General features: G+C 42.5%; 1 protein-coding gene across 5 annotated transcripts in view; it reads left to right on the top strand.

The window, feature by feature from the left end:
• LOC142560302 (phospholipid-transporting ATPase ABCA1-like) overlaps positions 1-15728 on the top strand; it is an 85759-nt gene that overhangs the window by 8789 nt on the left and 61242 nt on the right. For 3 of the 5 annotated variants that reach the window (XM_075672293.1, XM_075672294.1, XM_075672292.1), the window contains exons 1-8: positions 3826-3908; positions 6621-6695; positions 6824-6917; positions 10027-10162; positions 11339-11490; positions 12179-12312; positions 13694-13897; positions 14849-14938. In XM_075672293.1, the coding sequence (XP_075528408.1) occupies positions 6630-6695; positions 6824-6917; positions 10027-10162; positions 11339-11490; positions 12179-12312; positions 13694-13897; positions 14849-14938 (876 nt within the window). In that variant the 5' untranslated portion in view covers positions 3826-3908; positions 6621-6629. Of the gene's footprint in view, positions 1-140; positions 291-3825; positions 3909-6620; positions 6696-6823; positions 6918-10026; positions 10163-11338; positions 11491-12178; positions 12313-13693; positions 13898-14848; positions 14939-15728 lie in introns of those variants that run through there. The other 2 variants (XM_075672296.1, XM_075672297.1) reach the window with 2 other exon arrangements.

Below are 15728 nucleotides of genomic sequence, written 5' to 3'. Positions count from 1 at the left end.
ACGTCAGAAAGTAGACACTGAACTAGCAAATGTTATGATACAGGGAGCTATGAGCTTACGAATTCTTGTTAAGAGCGTCGCTGTGCTGTCCCCGCTGAGAGAGAGAGAGAGATGAATTTATTTACGCAAATGCTGCCAGAGCTATAGCTCGTTCTGACGTGCTATAATTCTGCACTGGGAAAGGGGGACGGGGAAAGAAAATATGAGTGATGAGAGATGATGAAAAGAAAGCTCATAGACGCTCCTATTCAGAAACTGTTCCTAACGTGGATGACTGCAAACTTCCCGCGGTGAGTTCTTAACGATTCAATCCTCGTTTTAAAGCTTTCTTTTCTCTTGGCTTTCAATCTCGAGGGAACGCATCGGCAACTGTAAGGAGCTTTGCTAGGCTGCTTCTGACCAAACACAACGACACTTACGTATTTGTTTCCCTTTCATAATGCGCTTTCTATCTATATGCTTCCTACGGATCGAACGACGAACGCCTGGCGCTATTCACAATGTGCCTGTATCAAGTCGTTTCATAATGTAATTTCCTGTATCATTAACATTTCCAGTATCATTATCATTTCCAGTATCATTATCATAGTTCTTACACAGTTAAGAACTATGAATCACAACCAATTAGCACACCAGCAAGCGTTAACTAAGAACTCGCCTTGTGTCAAAAAGGTTATGCAAAGAACTTGGCCTGCGTCCCACAACATAACAAATACGCGCCTATAGCCATGCGCGGCAGCACATGTGTAATACAACTGGTGAAGAGAGCGCAGAAAAAAGAAAAAAAAATCTTGCTATATGTTCGATTTGTGACGCCACAATGCCTAGCTGTATAGTAAACGCGAGTCATTTTTCATCGAGCCGCTTTTATTTCTCCTGTCTTTTCTTTTTTCTTTTTAAAACGTGCCTAGTTATTGCCTTTATACGAAAAAGAATATAAAAACAAGAAAAGGAAGGGGGTGGGGGACTGCTTCCCACTGTTTTCCTCGTATGCGGTGCATCTATACTTACTCGTAAACACACGTGCGATCCGCCTACACACTTCCACTGTCGTGTTCTCCGTGCATACATATAGCATATATAGAGTAGACCGCGTGCGTGCTGCTTTTCGTTCAGCCGCTCCTCTTTCGCTTTGGTGGAGTCTCGTGCTCTGTTTGCCTGTTTGTTTGTGTGTAGCACTCTTCGTGGTATCGCCGCGGGCGTGTTTACTTCGCTGCATCAACCGTGTGACGAACTTCTCTGGTCTTGTGGTTTACTGCACTGTTTTCTTTCTTTGAAGAATCGTTATAAGCGCCTTAGGGTGGAAGCGTGGGCTTGTTTGTTATTCATTGGAAAAACAAGGACACGGCGCAAAAAAGACAAGGACACGAGAGAGCGACACGCACATAGCGCTGACTTGCGACAGTTTATTCATGAAGCCATGAAGGAATGACTATATAGGGTACTACCATCCGCAGTATGTGAGTGATCGGCAAAAAAAAAAAAAAAAAAAAAAGAACCTGGAACATCATTTGCAATGTTGATAATGATAGCCACCTACCTACAGCATGCTTGCCATTCAAACCCTGTGAAAATACGCGTGACCGGAGCCGTTGTTGGCTATAAGAGCCCTGGTGGTCAAAATTAATCCGGAATCCCCCACTACGGCGTCCCTCATATTTAGATAGTGGTTTTAGACCCTGAAAGCCCAGAATTTTTTTGCTATAACGAGGGATTCGCTATATCCGGATTTAGGATAACGAAGTCTTTTCGCGATGGAATATATTCGCTAAATCGTGTGAACAAAGTAACGATCTCGCGTATTCAACTTAACGTATTTGATGATCCAGTGCTAATTACATTTCGCGATTTTCATGAATTTCTTTTCAAAAAGACAAAGTAAATGCGTGCACACCTCCTGCCGTAGAACGCAGACACCATAACGGTCTCCTTTTGCCGCCATCTCCGGCAACTGCTGCAGGGATATACGTACACCGCGTAAGAAAAATACAGCTTTCATGTTCGCCCAATTAAACCAACTATTTGCCGTTGCCTCATACTCGACGCGGCTGTTTAAGCTATGAAGCTGGGAGTGATATGACTGCAGGTTAAGGCTATTGAGCTGCGATGGCGGAGCGTGTTCTGCGGGCGGTAAAAATAGGGTCCACCTGGACAGGTTTGAGAGGAACATGTGGTTGTGTGCATATCGTGTGCGAGTGCTTACCTCTCTCTGTGTGTGTTTGTGTTGTCCATATATGCTTTCTTACGCCTGCCGAAATTGTAATGGGGGAATCAAAACCATCTAGTCCAGATTACAGTTTCCTCATGCGCATCGTGTGTCGCATTTAAGTTTGTGGAACACGAGACGAATAAGAAAGAAAGAAAGAAAGAAAGAAAGAAAGAAAGAAAGAAAGAAAGAAAGAAGCTTTGTCCTCAACCTGTGCGTGTAGTTTTGCTGCAGTGCGCGTGACAGCGACAGTCGTGTACTGCGGAAATGTCTCCGCAGCTTCGGCGTTTCGGGGATATCTCCGAGCGGCACATCACGTGGCTCACTCGCATCGCATCGACGTTTAAATGTCATTTTTTTCTCGGAACCTCGGCGCGTTCGCGTTGCCATGCCGTCCGTCCGTTCCTCCGGCCGCAATGTCCGCGTATCTCATTTCTACCCCCTCCCCCCCCCCCCCACCACTACCACCACCACCCCCACTCCTACTCTCTATTGTGCATTCCCTACTCGAACAGCGCGGCTACAGCAACGAGAACAACGACACAGCCGCGCGTCGAAACAGATCGTACGAATGGAGAAAAGGAGGGAAAGACGAGAAAACGAAACTTGGCGAAGGCGCGCGCTTTTCTGCCCGGCCCGGGTGCACTTGCACCCGCTCTGCGAGCGCGCGCGCGAGCGTCCTGACGTCGTCGCGCGGCTGATCTTGCTCGCCCGCCGTGCAGCGCAGCAGAGCAATGCGAGACGCGCGCGAGCGTTGCGACTGTGGAGTGGGCGAGAAAGGGGAGGGGAGAGACTTCGCGGGTGCAACTGCACCGAGATGACCTTGTTTCTCTTTTGCCCTCTCCCTTCGCCTGCCTTCTTACTCTCAGTATGTCTTATTCCTTCTGCTGAGCCTTTTGTCTTCTTCACGTGCTCATTTTGCGGCGCCCCTCCTCTCTTCCAATGTGGGAGAGAGGAACGTTCTTCCTTTCTCTCTCTCTCTCTTTTCCTCGCTTGAACGCTATCCCTGCCACGGCCTTTCCTTTACTCTCTCTCTCTTTCTTTCCCTCGCTCTATTTTCTCCTCTCTCCTCTCAATGTCTTCCGCCTCTTCCTCGGTTCCGCTTCGTGCGCTGCATCGCGGCCTCCTACTTTCGTTTGTTTCGCTTGGCGCCCTCGCTCCCCCCTCCCCCGCGTACCGCAATTTCCGCTCCATTACGCGCGCGCGCGCGCGCGCCTTCCCGTTTCCTCCCATCGATACCGCCGCGTACGTTCTCGGTTTCTGACCCCTCTCGAACCCCCCTCCCCTTCCCCACCGCGAAACACTGACGCACACACTCTTGGTAGTTCTTTCCACGCACATACTATAGCGGGCTTCCGTTCCCAAATCGTGGAGTGGCGTTATTTCTTTCGTTTTATTGAATCGTGCTCTCTTCCGAGTTCACTGCCGCTTGGGCGTGCGTGCCCGGCCTACCGGCATGCGTTCCTGTGATTTCGCCTTTGGGGCCTCTTTCCCTTTTGCAAGCACTCGACCATTTTCACCTTTATGTATTTTAGTGCTTCCCTTTCCCAAGGAGCGGGAGAGGCTTGTTCTTTGTTTCCTAGGTCGCGTGGTCATCGCCGTGCCGCCCATTTCTTTCATGCTTTCTGCCTCATTGTTGTCTGGGAGCAGATTAAGTTGGTGTGTGACCCTGACATGGGAACTCAGCCTGAGTGCCTATAATGTAGGTACTCCACAATTGCTTTCTGAGTTGCCTGCTGTGTATTGTAGCGCTCGCTCGCTCGACCTCTCATGCCATTTTGCTACACCCCTTGAAACTGTGCCACTGAAAATCCGTTAGCTTATTCCGCCCCTTGTAAGTTTTTTGATGTTGTAGTTTCGTTCAGCAGTAGCTCTTAATCGCTAATGAAAAATTGGCAGTGTGGGCAGCACAAATTTTTATTTCAATTTTCCTTTTCAACTTTCCTTGTGGCTTGTGGGGCAATCCCTTTTATACAGGGAGCTCAGGAACAAAGCTGGGCTGAAAGATGCCTTGTATGTAGATATTAGGGCAAAAAGCATTGGACAAAAAAGTGTGATGCCTTTTGTCACCTGTTACAGCACACACTCTTGTCCAGAAGGCAGCAAAAGCTTTCTGTCGTTGCATCCAAAGTTTACATCACGAGATTGAAGTAGGTCAAAGTGGGCAGGCTTTTATTCTCTGTCCCGGTACATGCGACTATAACTACAGAAGCAGCAATAAATCTAAGCCGCTCTGCAGGCTGCTTGTATATGTGTCAACTGCAACTACGGCTTGGCTTCACGCACTGCGCCAGAGAGAGACAGCCTGCCGCTGTAGTACATCCATCCATTAGTGCTAATCATGGTAGAAAAATATGGAGCTGCTTGCAAACTGGTTCTCACACACACTCACCCTCTCACACTTGCCAGACAGGTCAGTTGTTGGTCCTTGATGCCTCTTGAGAGACGGAATGAGCAATGGTGAAGGCCATAGCATGCTGCCGGAGGCACTTGAGCAACTTCTACTTGATGTCCCAGTTAACACGGAGCAAATTTAAAACAGACAAGCAAACAAACAGAAATGGGAGAAAAAAAAAACCCAACAAACACGTAAGCTTTCTGTGCAGATGAAACCAGCTGTATGTTGTTAGCATCCTGAAGAAGCCGGCAGTTTGCTTTGTGTTCTAATCAAATAATTAGTAGTTAATAATTATCTAACTCGTTTGTTATTACTTTCACAGCCACAATGTTGAAATGCTTGTGGAGTACATTTCAAAAATTCACTTTCAGTTATTTGCAACACGTCGCCATTTGCATAGCTGTCTTTTTTCTTACTGAAATTCTGCCATATCTTCAAGAGCTGCCATGACCTACTGCTTGCATGCTACAGTGACTTTCACATAAATGCAAAGAGAAAGAGTTAAGCAAAAGGTAATGCATTACAAACAACAGAAGGCAATGTTTTCAAATGTGCAATATAAACCTTGTGTTGAAATTGTAGCCATAAATTATGTTATTACAAAGTTAGTAATTACTGATTTCTCAGTTAGTGAGAACACAAACAATACTGACAGGTTATCCAGGATGTTGTTAACATATACACTTGGTTTCATCTGTACAAGAGCTCTCTACAAAGCTTGCTCTATGTTAGTTGGGATACCTTTATTCACTGTGCTCTCACGTCTAGCACCAATTAAGTGTGCTAGCCTTCAAAGCTCGTGAGAACATGTCTACTTTAATTTCCTGTAGGTCAGACATAATTTTGTGCACAGGACAGGAAGTCTGTGGGGGAACGTGTGGGTTGGTTAAAAGGCTTCTTTTTGTCTTGAAGGCCTAAATGTGCTCCCTTTTGGTTTGGCTTTTCTGTCTGACTCGCATATAGCTATTGAATTAGCACTCAGCTGGCATTGGATGTTGCTTCTTTCTGAGTGTTGGAATGTGTTAAACAGCTTCTGTTGCAACTTATATGTTTGTGTTTCAGCAAGTGTAAGGCTCCATTAAGTGTAGTATGACACAATTTCTTGAAATATTTCATCTAACCGGTGTCAAACACCTTCGCTGAAAGATGGGCCTATGAGTACACTTTCGATATCTTTATCATATCATGTTGCAGATATGCTAATTTGCAAGGAATATGCACAAAAAGGCTGCATGAATAATGTCACAAAGAGTGTTCATTAAGCTTTTGTATCTAATTTATGATGTTCGTGAGTTTTAGCTGCCATACCATATACTTACACTCAATTTCAATCACTCCTATTATTTTTCACTTCAATGATGACTAAACACTAAATAGTGGTCCTACATTGGGAGCTAATGTAAGGCATAATAAAGAATATTTTCCTTTGTTCTTTCACGCAGTTCAGTTTAGAAAAGTAGGAGGAGTGCCCAATATTAAGAAAACATGGTAGTTTCTCTTTGGATGGCTGTGGTAAGCGAAGCCAATAAATTGGCAAGTATCATGTTGCATTATGTAAGATCCAGTTTCACAAGTGCTCTAGGGATAAAAGATGTTGTGAAAGATTTCTGACCCAACAGCATATGCTCTCGCATTCCTGAGAACAAGTTAAATAAAAAGAAAGTGATTCATGAGATACTACCAGTATACTGATGGGTATCTAGATGCAAATAAATGCTTTAATCACTTCATGTCCTTAATCCTTAATGTCGCAATGATAATGTGCCATGCACTGTTTCATTCATGTATGAAAAGGTTTCTTATGGAACAGTTTGTATCTAGGTCAATGTGTTATCCACATGTAGAAGCCACTTTTATCACCATACTATGTTGCTATGCCATGAAGATAACAAAGTGGTTGCTGTGTTAATAGAAAGAGAGGATAGCAGCATGTGGGACTGCCCCGTGTGCCTTCTTATCTTGCTCGCATGGGAGTGGTGTTTACGCTATTGAGGTCACGATTCTGTGGTATTGCAGAGAAACAGGATGAAGTTTTGGAACCAGCTGTACCTGTTGCTATGGAAAAACTTTGTAATACATCGAAGACAAAAGGTAAAGTTAATAACCTGGCTTGCTTCTTTTTCTGTGTGTCTACGTGACATGAAGTGTTATTTGTTGCATATGCTGCTTTGGTGCTGATGGAAGGTTATAGTATATATGATTGGTGCTTTCCTTTGCAGGTGCGCGTGTGTATAGAAATAGTATGGCCACTCATCCTCTTCTTCATCCTCATGTGGGTCCGTACACGAGGACTCCGTATTTACATTCACGAGTGTAAGTGGCTCATTTGCATTCTCATCTTTTGAAACAGCAGTCTGTCTTTCTTTCTGTTTTCTTTTTTTACTTGTTGTTCCAGGCCATTCTGTAGGAGCTGCGGTTATTGAGTTGTTTGTTATCTACAGTCTCCACAAACCAGTATTCTTACTGTGTTTTAAATATGTATCCAAGCTTTCTGGTACTGTTATCTTTCTGCCCTGATTACAGGCATTTTGCATGTGATGGCTCAATACTCTAGTCACTGCTCTGTTTTTGAAGCTACCATAGATGACTCTAGCATCACAAGATGCACCAGTGTTGATCCACTGTTAAGCAGTATTGGCCCGACATTGGGCAGCAATGACCTTACATCAAGAGTCAAATTAAATCAAATAAATTTTTATTTTCCAGTGTACATGCTGGATGGTCATTTTGGACTAGAAGCTACATAAGTATACTTTAACGTATCCCATAAGTCCTTACAAGGCAAAAAGCAGTCAAAGACTGTGTGCACAATTACAAGTCAATATAACAATAACTAAATTAAATGCAATCGAATTCTGGAATTGCTGAAAATGTGAATGCACTTTAAAAGATGAATATGACTATCCATCATTTTCCTCCATCAGAGAGAATTTAGTAGGAGGATTTTATTGATAGTTGGAACACCAATGAAAACACAGAATAGAAGTAGTTTCAATGTATTATATAGCTTGACAAAAACCAGAGAGGAAGATCTTAATAGTAAAGTATAAGTGACTACTGTGCACACGTTCATAGCATTGTACACTGCACAACAAGTACATTGGCACCACTTCAAGTGCAACTTGGGTCAAGTGTTTCACTAGTTCAATGCAATGTCGTTAGCCTGCTTACAGATCACTTAGGCACACTGCATCAAGAAAAAAAAGAGAAGTTTTACTGATGGTGCTGAAGTTCTGCAGGTGATATTGTTCACAAAAGTACCTAGGTAATTGCCTTGCAGTAATGTTGTGCACAGGTACCCTTGAGGAAAATGCTGGTTGGATTACGTGCATATGTGAGTTTATTATTGTGCGATTAGTACAGAGTGGAAGGCATTCTGGCTTATTGCTTGTTATGCATGGCTGGCTCTAACATTGAGGCTCTAACAAAGCTAGTGTGCGTTAGCTAGCTAGCTAGTTTGGACATGAGGAAGTGTTTCATGGTCAAAACGAGTGAACAAAATAAGCTGCTTTGTTTAGTTCAAGAAAGAATAAAAAAGAAGGCTTACAGGGAAAAAAAAAAGAAAGAAAAACCCAGGCCCTTCCTCGTGCTAGACATGGTAACCTTGCGCCAAGTGAGGTCTGTCATACTTGTAAAAATAAACTTGTAGGGGCTCTTCTGTGGCTATTATTCAACTAGGAACAGAACAAAGGACAGCTGCGATACTTAGTGTCAGTTCACAGCTTTTAGTACTTGTGTGTAACCTGTTGTTAGCATAATTAACCACTGATGTGAAATATTGGGGAGGCAAGACCTGACAATCATACCCTTTGCAATCACTATGTTTGTATTTATGCAGCATAATTTTAAAGGTGTTAAACGCTTTTGTCTTTGAATGGGCAGAAAGCATAGTTGTACAGGTATGCACAGCCCCACTTATTTACTTTACTTTTCTTCCCTTTCCCTCAGGTGTGTAGGATAGCAAACCAGGTACAACCTGGTTAGCTTCGCTGCCTTTCATTATCTCTTTCATTTAGTTGACAGGTTGTACTTGTGAACAAGCAAGAAAAGCAAACTTTATGACTGCTTTATCAAAGCAAAGTTAAAAAGCTAAGAGCTTTTCATGATCCTCTTTTTGCTCAGCACATATTGCTGTGCGAAGTGATGTTGAATGCAAATATTTTTACATTGTTTAAACTTGTGAATATAGTCACAAGAAGTTTTATCATGGTGTTTTATTATATGGGCGTTTTTTTTAGCGGCATTAAATGTTTGAAAGTTGCCTGTGGCAGATAGCATAATTCTAACCCATGATCTAAATTACTCATTGGGGCGGCCATTACATCTATGAGGAATCAAAATGCCTAATTGTATAATTAACATAATTGTATGAAATAACTTTCTAATTAATTATTTCATGGCACATATTTCAATCTACGAATTATAGCCAGTGATTTCACAAGGCCCACTTGGAATGAATTCTCAGGACTGCACCAATTTCGTGATATTAATTTTCAAAGTGTCCAACAAAATGCATTGGTGTTCAAGTTACTTTTCTGAAGAAAATGCTGTTTTATGCATTGAAGCACGAAAGTCGGACACTTTGAAAATAATAACACGAAACTCATGCAGTCGAGAGTGGATACGCCTTGGGAACTAACTAGCTGCAATTCATAGATAGAGATATGCGCCATAAAGTAATTAATTAGAATGTTAATTTGTGTGATTATGTTAATGACCCAATTAAGCATTTTGATTTCTTGTATAAGTATAATGACCGCCTCGTTCAGTAATTTAGATCAAGGGTTAGAATGGTACTATCTTGCCATGGGCAACGTTTACAAAGTTGGTGCAGCTAAAAAAGAACACCCTGTATACAAAAGTAGATGTCCCCATAATGGATACTGTATGCCAAACACTCATGTTAGGCTAAGGCTGTCATCTTTTCCTCTTTTGCAAGCTTTATTCTCTCTTGCTACACTCTCCAAATACATGGAAATGCAAAATCTTTCGTTTGCTTAGGAGCATACTTCTTCAAGAGCCTGCTTGCAGGTGTCTGTCAATACCTTCTAAGGGACAAAGATATATGTACATTGACTCATGACTCCTCTAGTCTTTAGAATCCCGCATGAACCTCTGAAGCGCAGCCCCTTTGACTTTCACTTTGGCTCTTTCGTCTCTAACATTCACGAACTAAACAACACTGGCTAAAAGATATTTTAGCAGCATTCTCACTGTTCCAAGCCCTCTTTGGTAGATGTCCCTGCCACTGATTTTCAGTATCACATGCTCGATCATTTGACTTTAGGTACGAGGACAATGACTCATCGAAGTTTTGTGTAGTATAGTTAGATTGAACGTTGGTCAATGGGCAAGGGGGCAGCGCTGCTTTGAAGCATGATGTATGATGCTGCTGTGCTTTCCGCTGCACTGTTCTCTTTAGGCCATTTCGATGCCAAGGCCATGCCTTCTGCCGGCCTGCTGCCATTTGTCCAGTCAACGGTGTGCACCCTCAACAACACCTGCCATGGAGAGGCGCCCACTCAGAGCAGTGCTGAGCAGCAGTACAACACATCTCTGTGAGTGAGAAAGCATTTGCTTTAGCTTGGTTACGTCTACCATACTAAAATAATGCTAAATGAATGTTTCTCAAGTGATTTTCTGTACAGCGTGGGAAAGATCTGGACGAAGCCAGAGGGCATGACACAACTCACCCTGTGTCATTCCCTCAGCCTTCATCCTGTCCTTTTTGCACTGTACGATGAGTTAAGCCTCATCTACAAGACCAACTATCTATCCTTGTGCTTAAGTTAAGACTTGTGTGAATGGTAGTGAAAATAGTGTGTCATTGTGCATTTTTGATAAGTTTTGTGCGTTGCCTTTCTTTTGTGTGATGCAGTACCATAAGTACTGCCATGTAGCCTGTAGTATCTGGAGTCATTCTAATGGGAACAGAGCAGTGTGTGGTTTTTGTGTAACCACTCAAAAAAAAAAACAGCACGAAGCTCTATGACGAATTATGTGTTGCGAACACCATATGTGACTTATCACAGTTGGTCGTAAATGGTCATGCCCTTTGGTTTTTGCTAGGTATGCACTAAAAGCATGCGCATCCCATGCACTCCACTGTTTGCACTAGAACGACTGCAGACAGTACATATTCAGCTGAGAGGAGTGCATGTTAAGGGTAGCCTGAAATGAGCAAAAGTATCAATGTGATTCATGGTAACAAAGCCACCTCTTAATGCTGTCTCATTCTGTGGCATCTATTCCTGTCATTGTCGGTGTGCATACTGGGGATAGTACACGGTCTGCAGTTCAAGGACACGCGTCTTAATCTTTGACACAAAAGCTTAGTCAAGTTTTTGTTGTTGGATAGGGCAACGTTCCAGTTGTCATAAGTGCCTGCCTGAGCAGTTCTCGTATAATTAGGCTGACCATGCAAAGAAGATTATATGGGGAGTTGCAACATCCAGAGAAGTATTCTTGGTCGGTAACTTTAGGAGATACAATCACTTTCACAAGTGACTTGGGACCAGACATGTTGGTGGCCACGTGCAACAGCCTTCTTTGTGCTATGTCACGACAGAGCTTGGCGCTGCGCAAGGTATGCTGTTTCTCGTAAGCGCTGACACGTCCATAGCTGTATAATGCAAAATATTGCAAATACCTGAATATGATTGACCGACAACATGGCATCTACGTCTGAGGGTGCATTTGTGTTTAAGCTAACACAGTTTCCTTTTCTTTTGCAGAATTATCCAGCTGGTCAGTGATGTGAATCATATCGTAAATGAACATTTAACAAATGAAGACACAGTAAACAGCATCAAGCGGTTATCCCGTGACTTGGAAACCCTCTCTTCATTTGTAAAGAAGCTCACAGGTGCCCAGTTTCCGTTATCTGGTAAGAATTCCTTCAACATTTTTTTTTCCTTTTCCAGTAAGCAGGCTGGCAGCTTCAAGTATTGTTACTTTAGTTCAAACTAGGCATAAATTCTGCTCTAGTCATACCAACCAAACAGTCATGTCCAAACTTCATCAAAAGTATACAGGCCACTGATTTCTTGCATCTGCTGGTGGACCATTCAGTCTAGTGCCTGTGGTACCTGTTATGTTCCTGTCACTCCACTGCTTTTAAGCGCAACGCATGTCCTTGTGTGCCACTATGATCCTGTACTTAGGTTCGTGGGCATGTATTTTGAGTGCTAGGCTTGGAGAAAGCCTTGAGTCTATGTATTGCGACCTAACTTATTTTGACAAAGACTGTAAATATTTGAAATGTGCAAGAAATGTTTGAGTATGAATGTGACCACCATTGTCACATTTTGTTGAGAATTAAGTGCGCAAATTTTCATGTACTGAGATTTCAGTTTTGTGTCGTGAACCTGAGGTTGTCAAAATTAATTAGAAGCCATTCACATTTGTGCCTCCTATAGTCCTGGTTTTCTTTGGGGCATTGATTCATGTCAATCGTCAGCTGCAGCTTTCAATGAAACAAGCATTTAATGAAGAAACAAGTCTTTAATGAATCAAGTATTTAACTATAGATAGTGTTAACAAGAATTGTGTAACTTCCCAATGTTTCTTTACAGGAAGGGTTGCCTTAGAGGATGTTCTGAAGAATGATGAGAACACAAGGCATGGTTTCGAAAGCCTAAACATCTCAAACAAGGACTTCTATCCTGCCTTCTTCAAGTCAAGTGTCAGCGTGCGGGCACTTCAAAAGGTGAACGCTTACTTGTGTTGCGTTGAAGCTTGCAAGCTGGAGCACTGCGCATTGAATTACAGGAACAGCATTCCGGTTGCACTAATGCTTAGTGCTTTTTACTGAACTACTGAAAAGTGCACATGACATGAGCATGGGCTGCACTCTGCTGGAAATTTTGAATCTCTAAACATTTTTCAGAGTACCCACTACCAGTGAGTACTAATTGATGGTGTTTGTTGGCGCCATTGGTTCTTTGCACTTTATATGCTGCCCTTGCACGGCATATAGCCTTGTTATAATGCTGGAGTGCTCATTGTTCTAGGCTTGTTGGTTGGGTTTGCTTTTAGAAGACAGGCTGTACCGGCCTTGCAATGATACTGTCAGCATTTTCTCTGCCAGATGTTTGTGTTGTAGTCCTGGGACTTTAACTACCAGTTAAAAAGGGCTGGTGTAATGCAACCAATGCTCATGCCACCGCATCTCTCTTTCTCTCTCTCTCTCTCTCTCTCTCTCTCTCTGTCTCTCTCATTTTTAACCACCCGAGAGTGCCCCAGTTTCAAAGTAATGTTCCTTTTTCTTAGGCTTTGTGCCATTGTTTGACACTGAACCTTGAAACATGGGCACCGAACAAACAGACAGTGAGCCACACCTCCCATAATGTTGGGACTACAGCATGAATGCTGAATCCTATGCTGCCAGGCAGGACAGTGTATGTATGCAATGATGGTGCAGCAGCGTGACTTTCTCTCATGGGTTTCACTCAAGGGAAATATGAAAGTGGTCGAAGTCAAGAAAAGTGAGCAGCTATGAATTGTTTAGGAGCTGTCAGTAAAAGAAGGCATTCTATTTCAAGCTCTGCTGATAGCCTTGGCAGAACCTGTGTGCCTGTGCCCTGAGACCCGAGATACACTGTAGCAAATGGCAAAGTAAATGTGTAACATGAAAAAAAAGAAAAAAAAGCGCGCTTCCTCTGCTCATGGCTGTCAGGACGAAACCTACCTCATTAGCTCAGAGGTATGGCATGCTGTTACCGAGCACACAAGGCCATGGGTTTGATTTCTGACTCTGGTGTTTGCATTGCGTTGGGAGTAAAATGCAAAAACGCTTGTGTGCCCTGATTTAGGTATGATATGATACAGCACCTCCCTTGACACATGAGTTGCTTTCAGATGTTAAACAACATATTTAAACCCAATGGGGATGTTAAACCTCACTGATCTCGATGAGTTACATTAGTTTGTTGAGCGTTGTGTTGTGTTTTATGTGTGTTTGTGTATCTGTGACTTGCTTCTGTGCATATCATTTCATTTTTCATTGTAAATGTGGAGTAGCTTACTGGGGATGCCACCAGGCGAGCCTCTCCAGAATTTACGGCTAAGACAATTTTTTTTCTTCCCAGATATTTGACAGGGGCAAGGAGGGCATTCGAGGCTACTTCTGCAAGCCAGGAGCACCCCAGGTACTTTTTGTAGCCGGCGCCCCTGAAGCGGGTGACGAGCATGGTCAGCTGCAGCGTGACCTTTGCAAACTGCCTGCCGCTGATGGCCGTGCCTTCACACTGCAAGTTTTGAGAAGCCTGAACTGGACTGCTGTGCTGCACGAGGTGGGTTCCCGATTTGTTGTGTTCTCCTGGGCACCAGGATACATGAGTGTGAATGTGTGTGTTTGTTAATTGGAGAGGTTAAAAAAAAAAAGACAGTTAGCTCCATTACAGAATCTTTATAGAAATCAGCTTTAAAATAGGAATAATGGCACAAAAGTGCTTCCAAAATGTTTGAATGATCTTTTTGTAATGAGATGTTACCTTTTCACATGTACTATCAGTGTATTTTATCTACAGTCCTCTAATTTCTAACAGCAAATTGCCAGCAGAGCACATACTTTTTGTTGCAATCTAGTGAAAAACGAAAAGGTACGAACATGTGTGACCAACTGTGATAAGTCATGAAGGTTGCTTGTGACATATCAGAGTTTATCATGCGGCTCTGCACTCTTTGCTTTTCACTTGATTACACAAAAGCGACGCACTCCGCTGTTCGGGTTTGAAGGACTGCAGATAGTACATGTCACTTTTTGTCAGTTTGTGCATACTTGAAGTTTGTTTAGAAACATGCAATCCAGGATTGTGCTCTGTTTTGAAAGCACATTTTTGTTTTGTCGATTCATTGTATGTGCTGAACACGAAAATTCTGTATGGTAAATATTCAGACTCGCGTGCATGACATAAAGATTGAATTGATTATATGTTGAGTATTGGAGAAGCCACTTTGCGGTGTTTAATGTTCAAACTTCTAAGCAAAACCGCATCTCACTTTGAAAAGGAAATGGAAAGCACTTTCTAAAGAAACATTTATAAAGAGAGTGTTCTCCTCAAGGCTAGCTATTTTCTGATCCAATTATTCACTTTATTTTTTTTTGCGCCATGCAAGCTCTGTGAGAGTCAGAAAGTAGTAATGTTGTAACAGTTCATATTGCTTTGCTATTTGCTTTTAGTTTCTCTAATCTTTTGTTGTTAATGTTGTTGTTGCTGTTGCTTTTGTTTGTCCCACATCAGGTGTCATCTGTGATGAAGGAAGGTGGCCACAACTTCAGCACAGCTGACTGGGTGACAGCATTTCAGGCAGCTCAGGATGCTCGCAATGAGGCATGTTTCACTTCTCTCTTGTGTCCTGGAAATTCTCTTTCTTGCTGAAACTAACATCTGTTATGGGGGGGAGGAGAGAGAGAGAGAGAGAGAGAGAGAGAGAGAGAGAGAGAGAGAGAGAGAGAGAGAGAGAGAGAGAGAGAGAGAGAGAGAGAGAGAGAGAGAGGCCAAATTCTGCTGTATGCAGACAGCAAAAACACTTGTGTACTTAGATTCAAGTGCACATTAAAGAACAGTAGATGGTTGAAAATAATCCAGAGCCCCCCCACTGTGGTGTCCATTAGAGCCTGCATGTTGCTTTGAAATGTTAAACCCTGTAATTTGATTTAAAAAATATTTTTCTTCTTGCTTTTCATTAGGTCTTCAAAGCAAATAGTTGTTGTTTGATCTAGTCCTCAAAATGAATTTCTGTGATTCAAAATTATGAATATTGTTTTGAATAGTTTTTAGATTACTCTTACTGAGATTGAGGTGCACGAGCGGTTTTGGAAAAAGTAAGCATGATTTCCTTGTTAAGTTATGGATTGGTGGGCCATAACCACAAGTCTAGCAAAGGCTCATTCTGTGCTCAGGAACTGTTTGAAAATGGTGAGAAAATTAGTTATTAAATTCATGTTCAGTCTTCAGTCCACTGACACGTTTCTCTATTCAGACTTCATTTGCAGTCAAAAATCGCTGTTTATGCACTCGTTTTAGAAAGAAGCTATGTCTTTATGCGTGTACATGTAACAATCATAATTTACCATCACCTGCAGGTATGTAGCCTTGCAAAAAACAAACAAACAAACAA

The sequence above is a fragment of the Dermacentor variabilis genome, chromosome 10, assembly GCF_050947875.1.
Source record: "Dermacentor variabilis isolate Ectoservices chromosome 10, ASM5094787v1, whole genome shotgun sequence".
In the NCBI taxonomy this organism is placed as follows: Eukaryota; Metazoa; Arthropoda; class Arachnida; order Ixodida; family Ixodidae; genus Dermacentor; species Dermacentor variabilis.
Note: the sequence above shows the minus strand (reverse complement) of the source record. Positions and strands in the feature narration are given on the sequence as shown.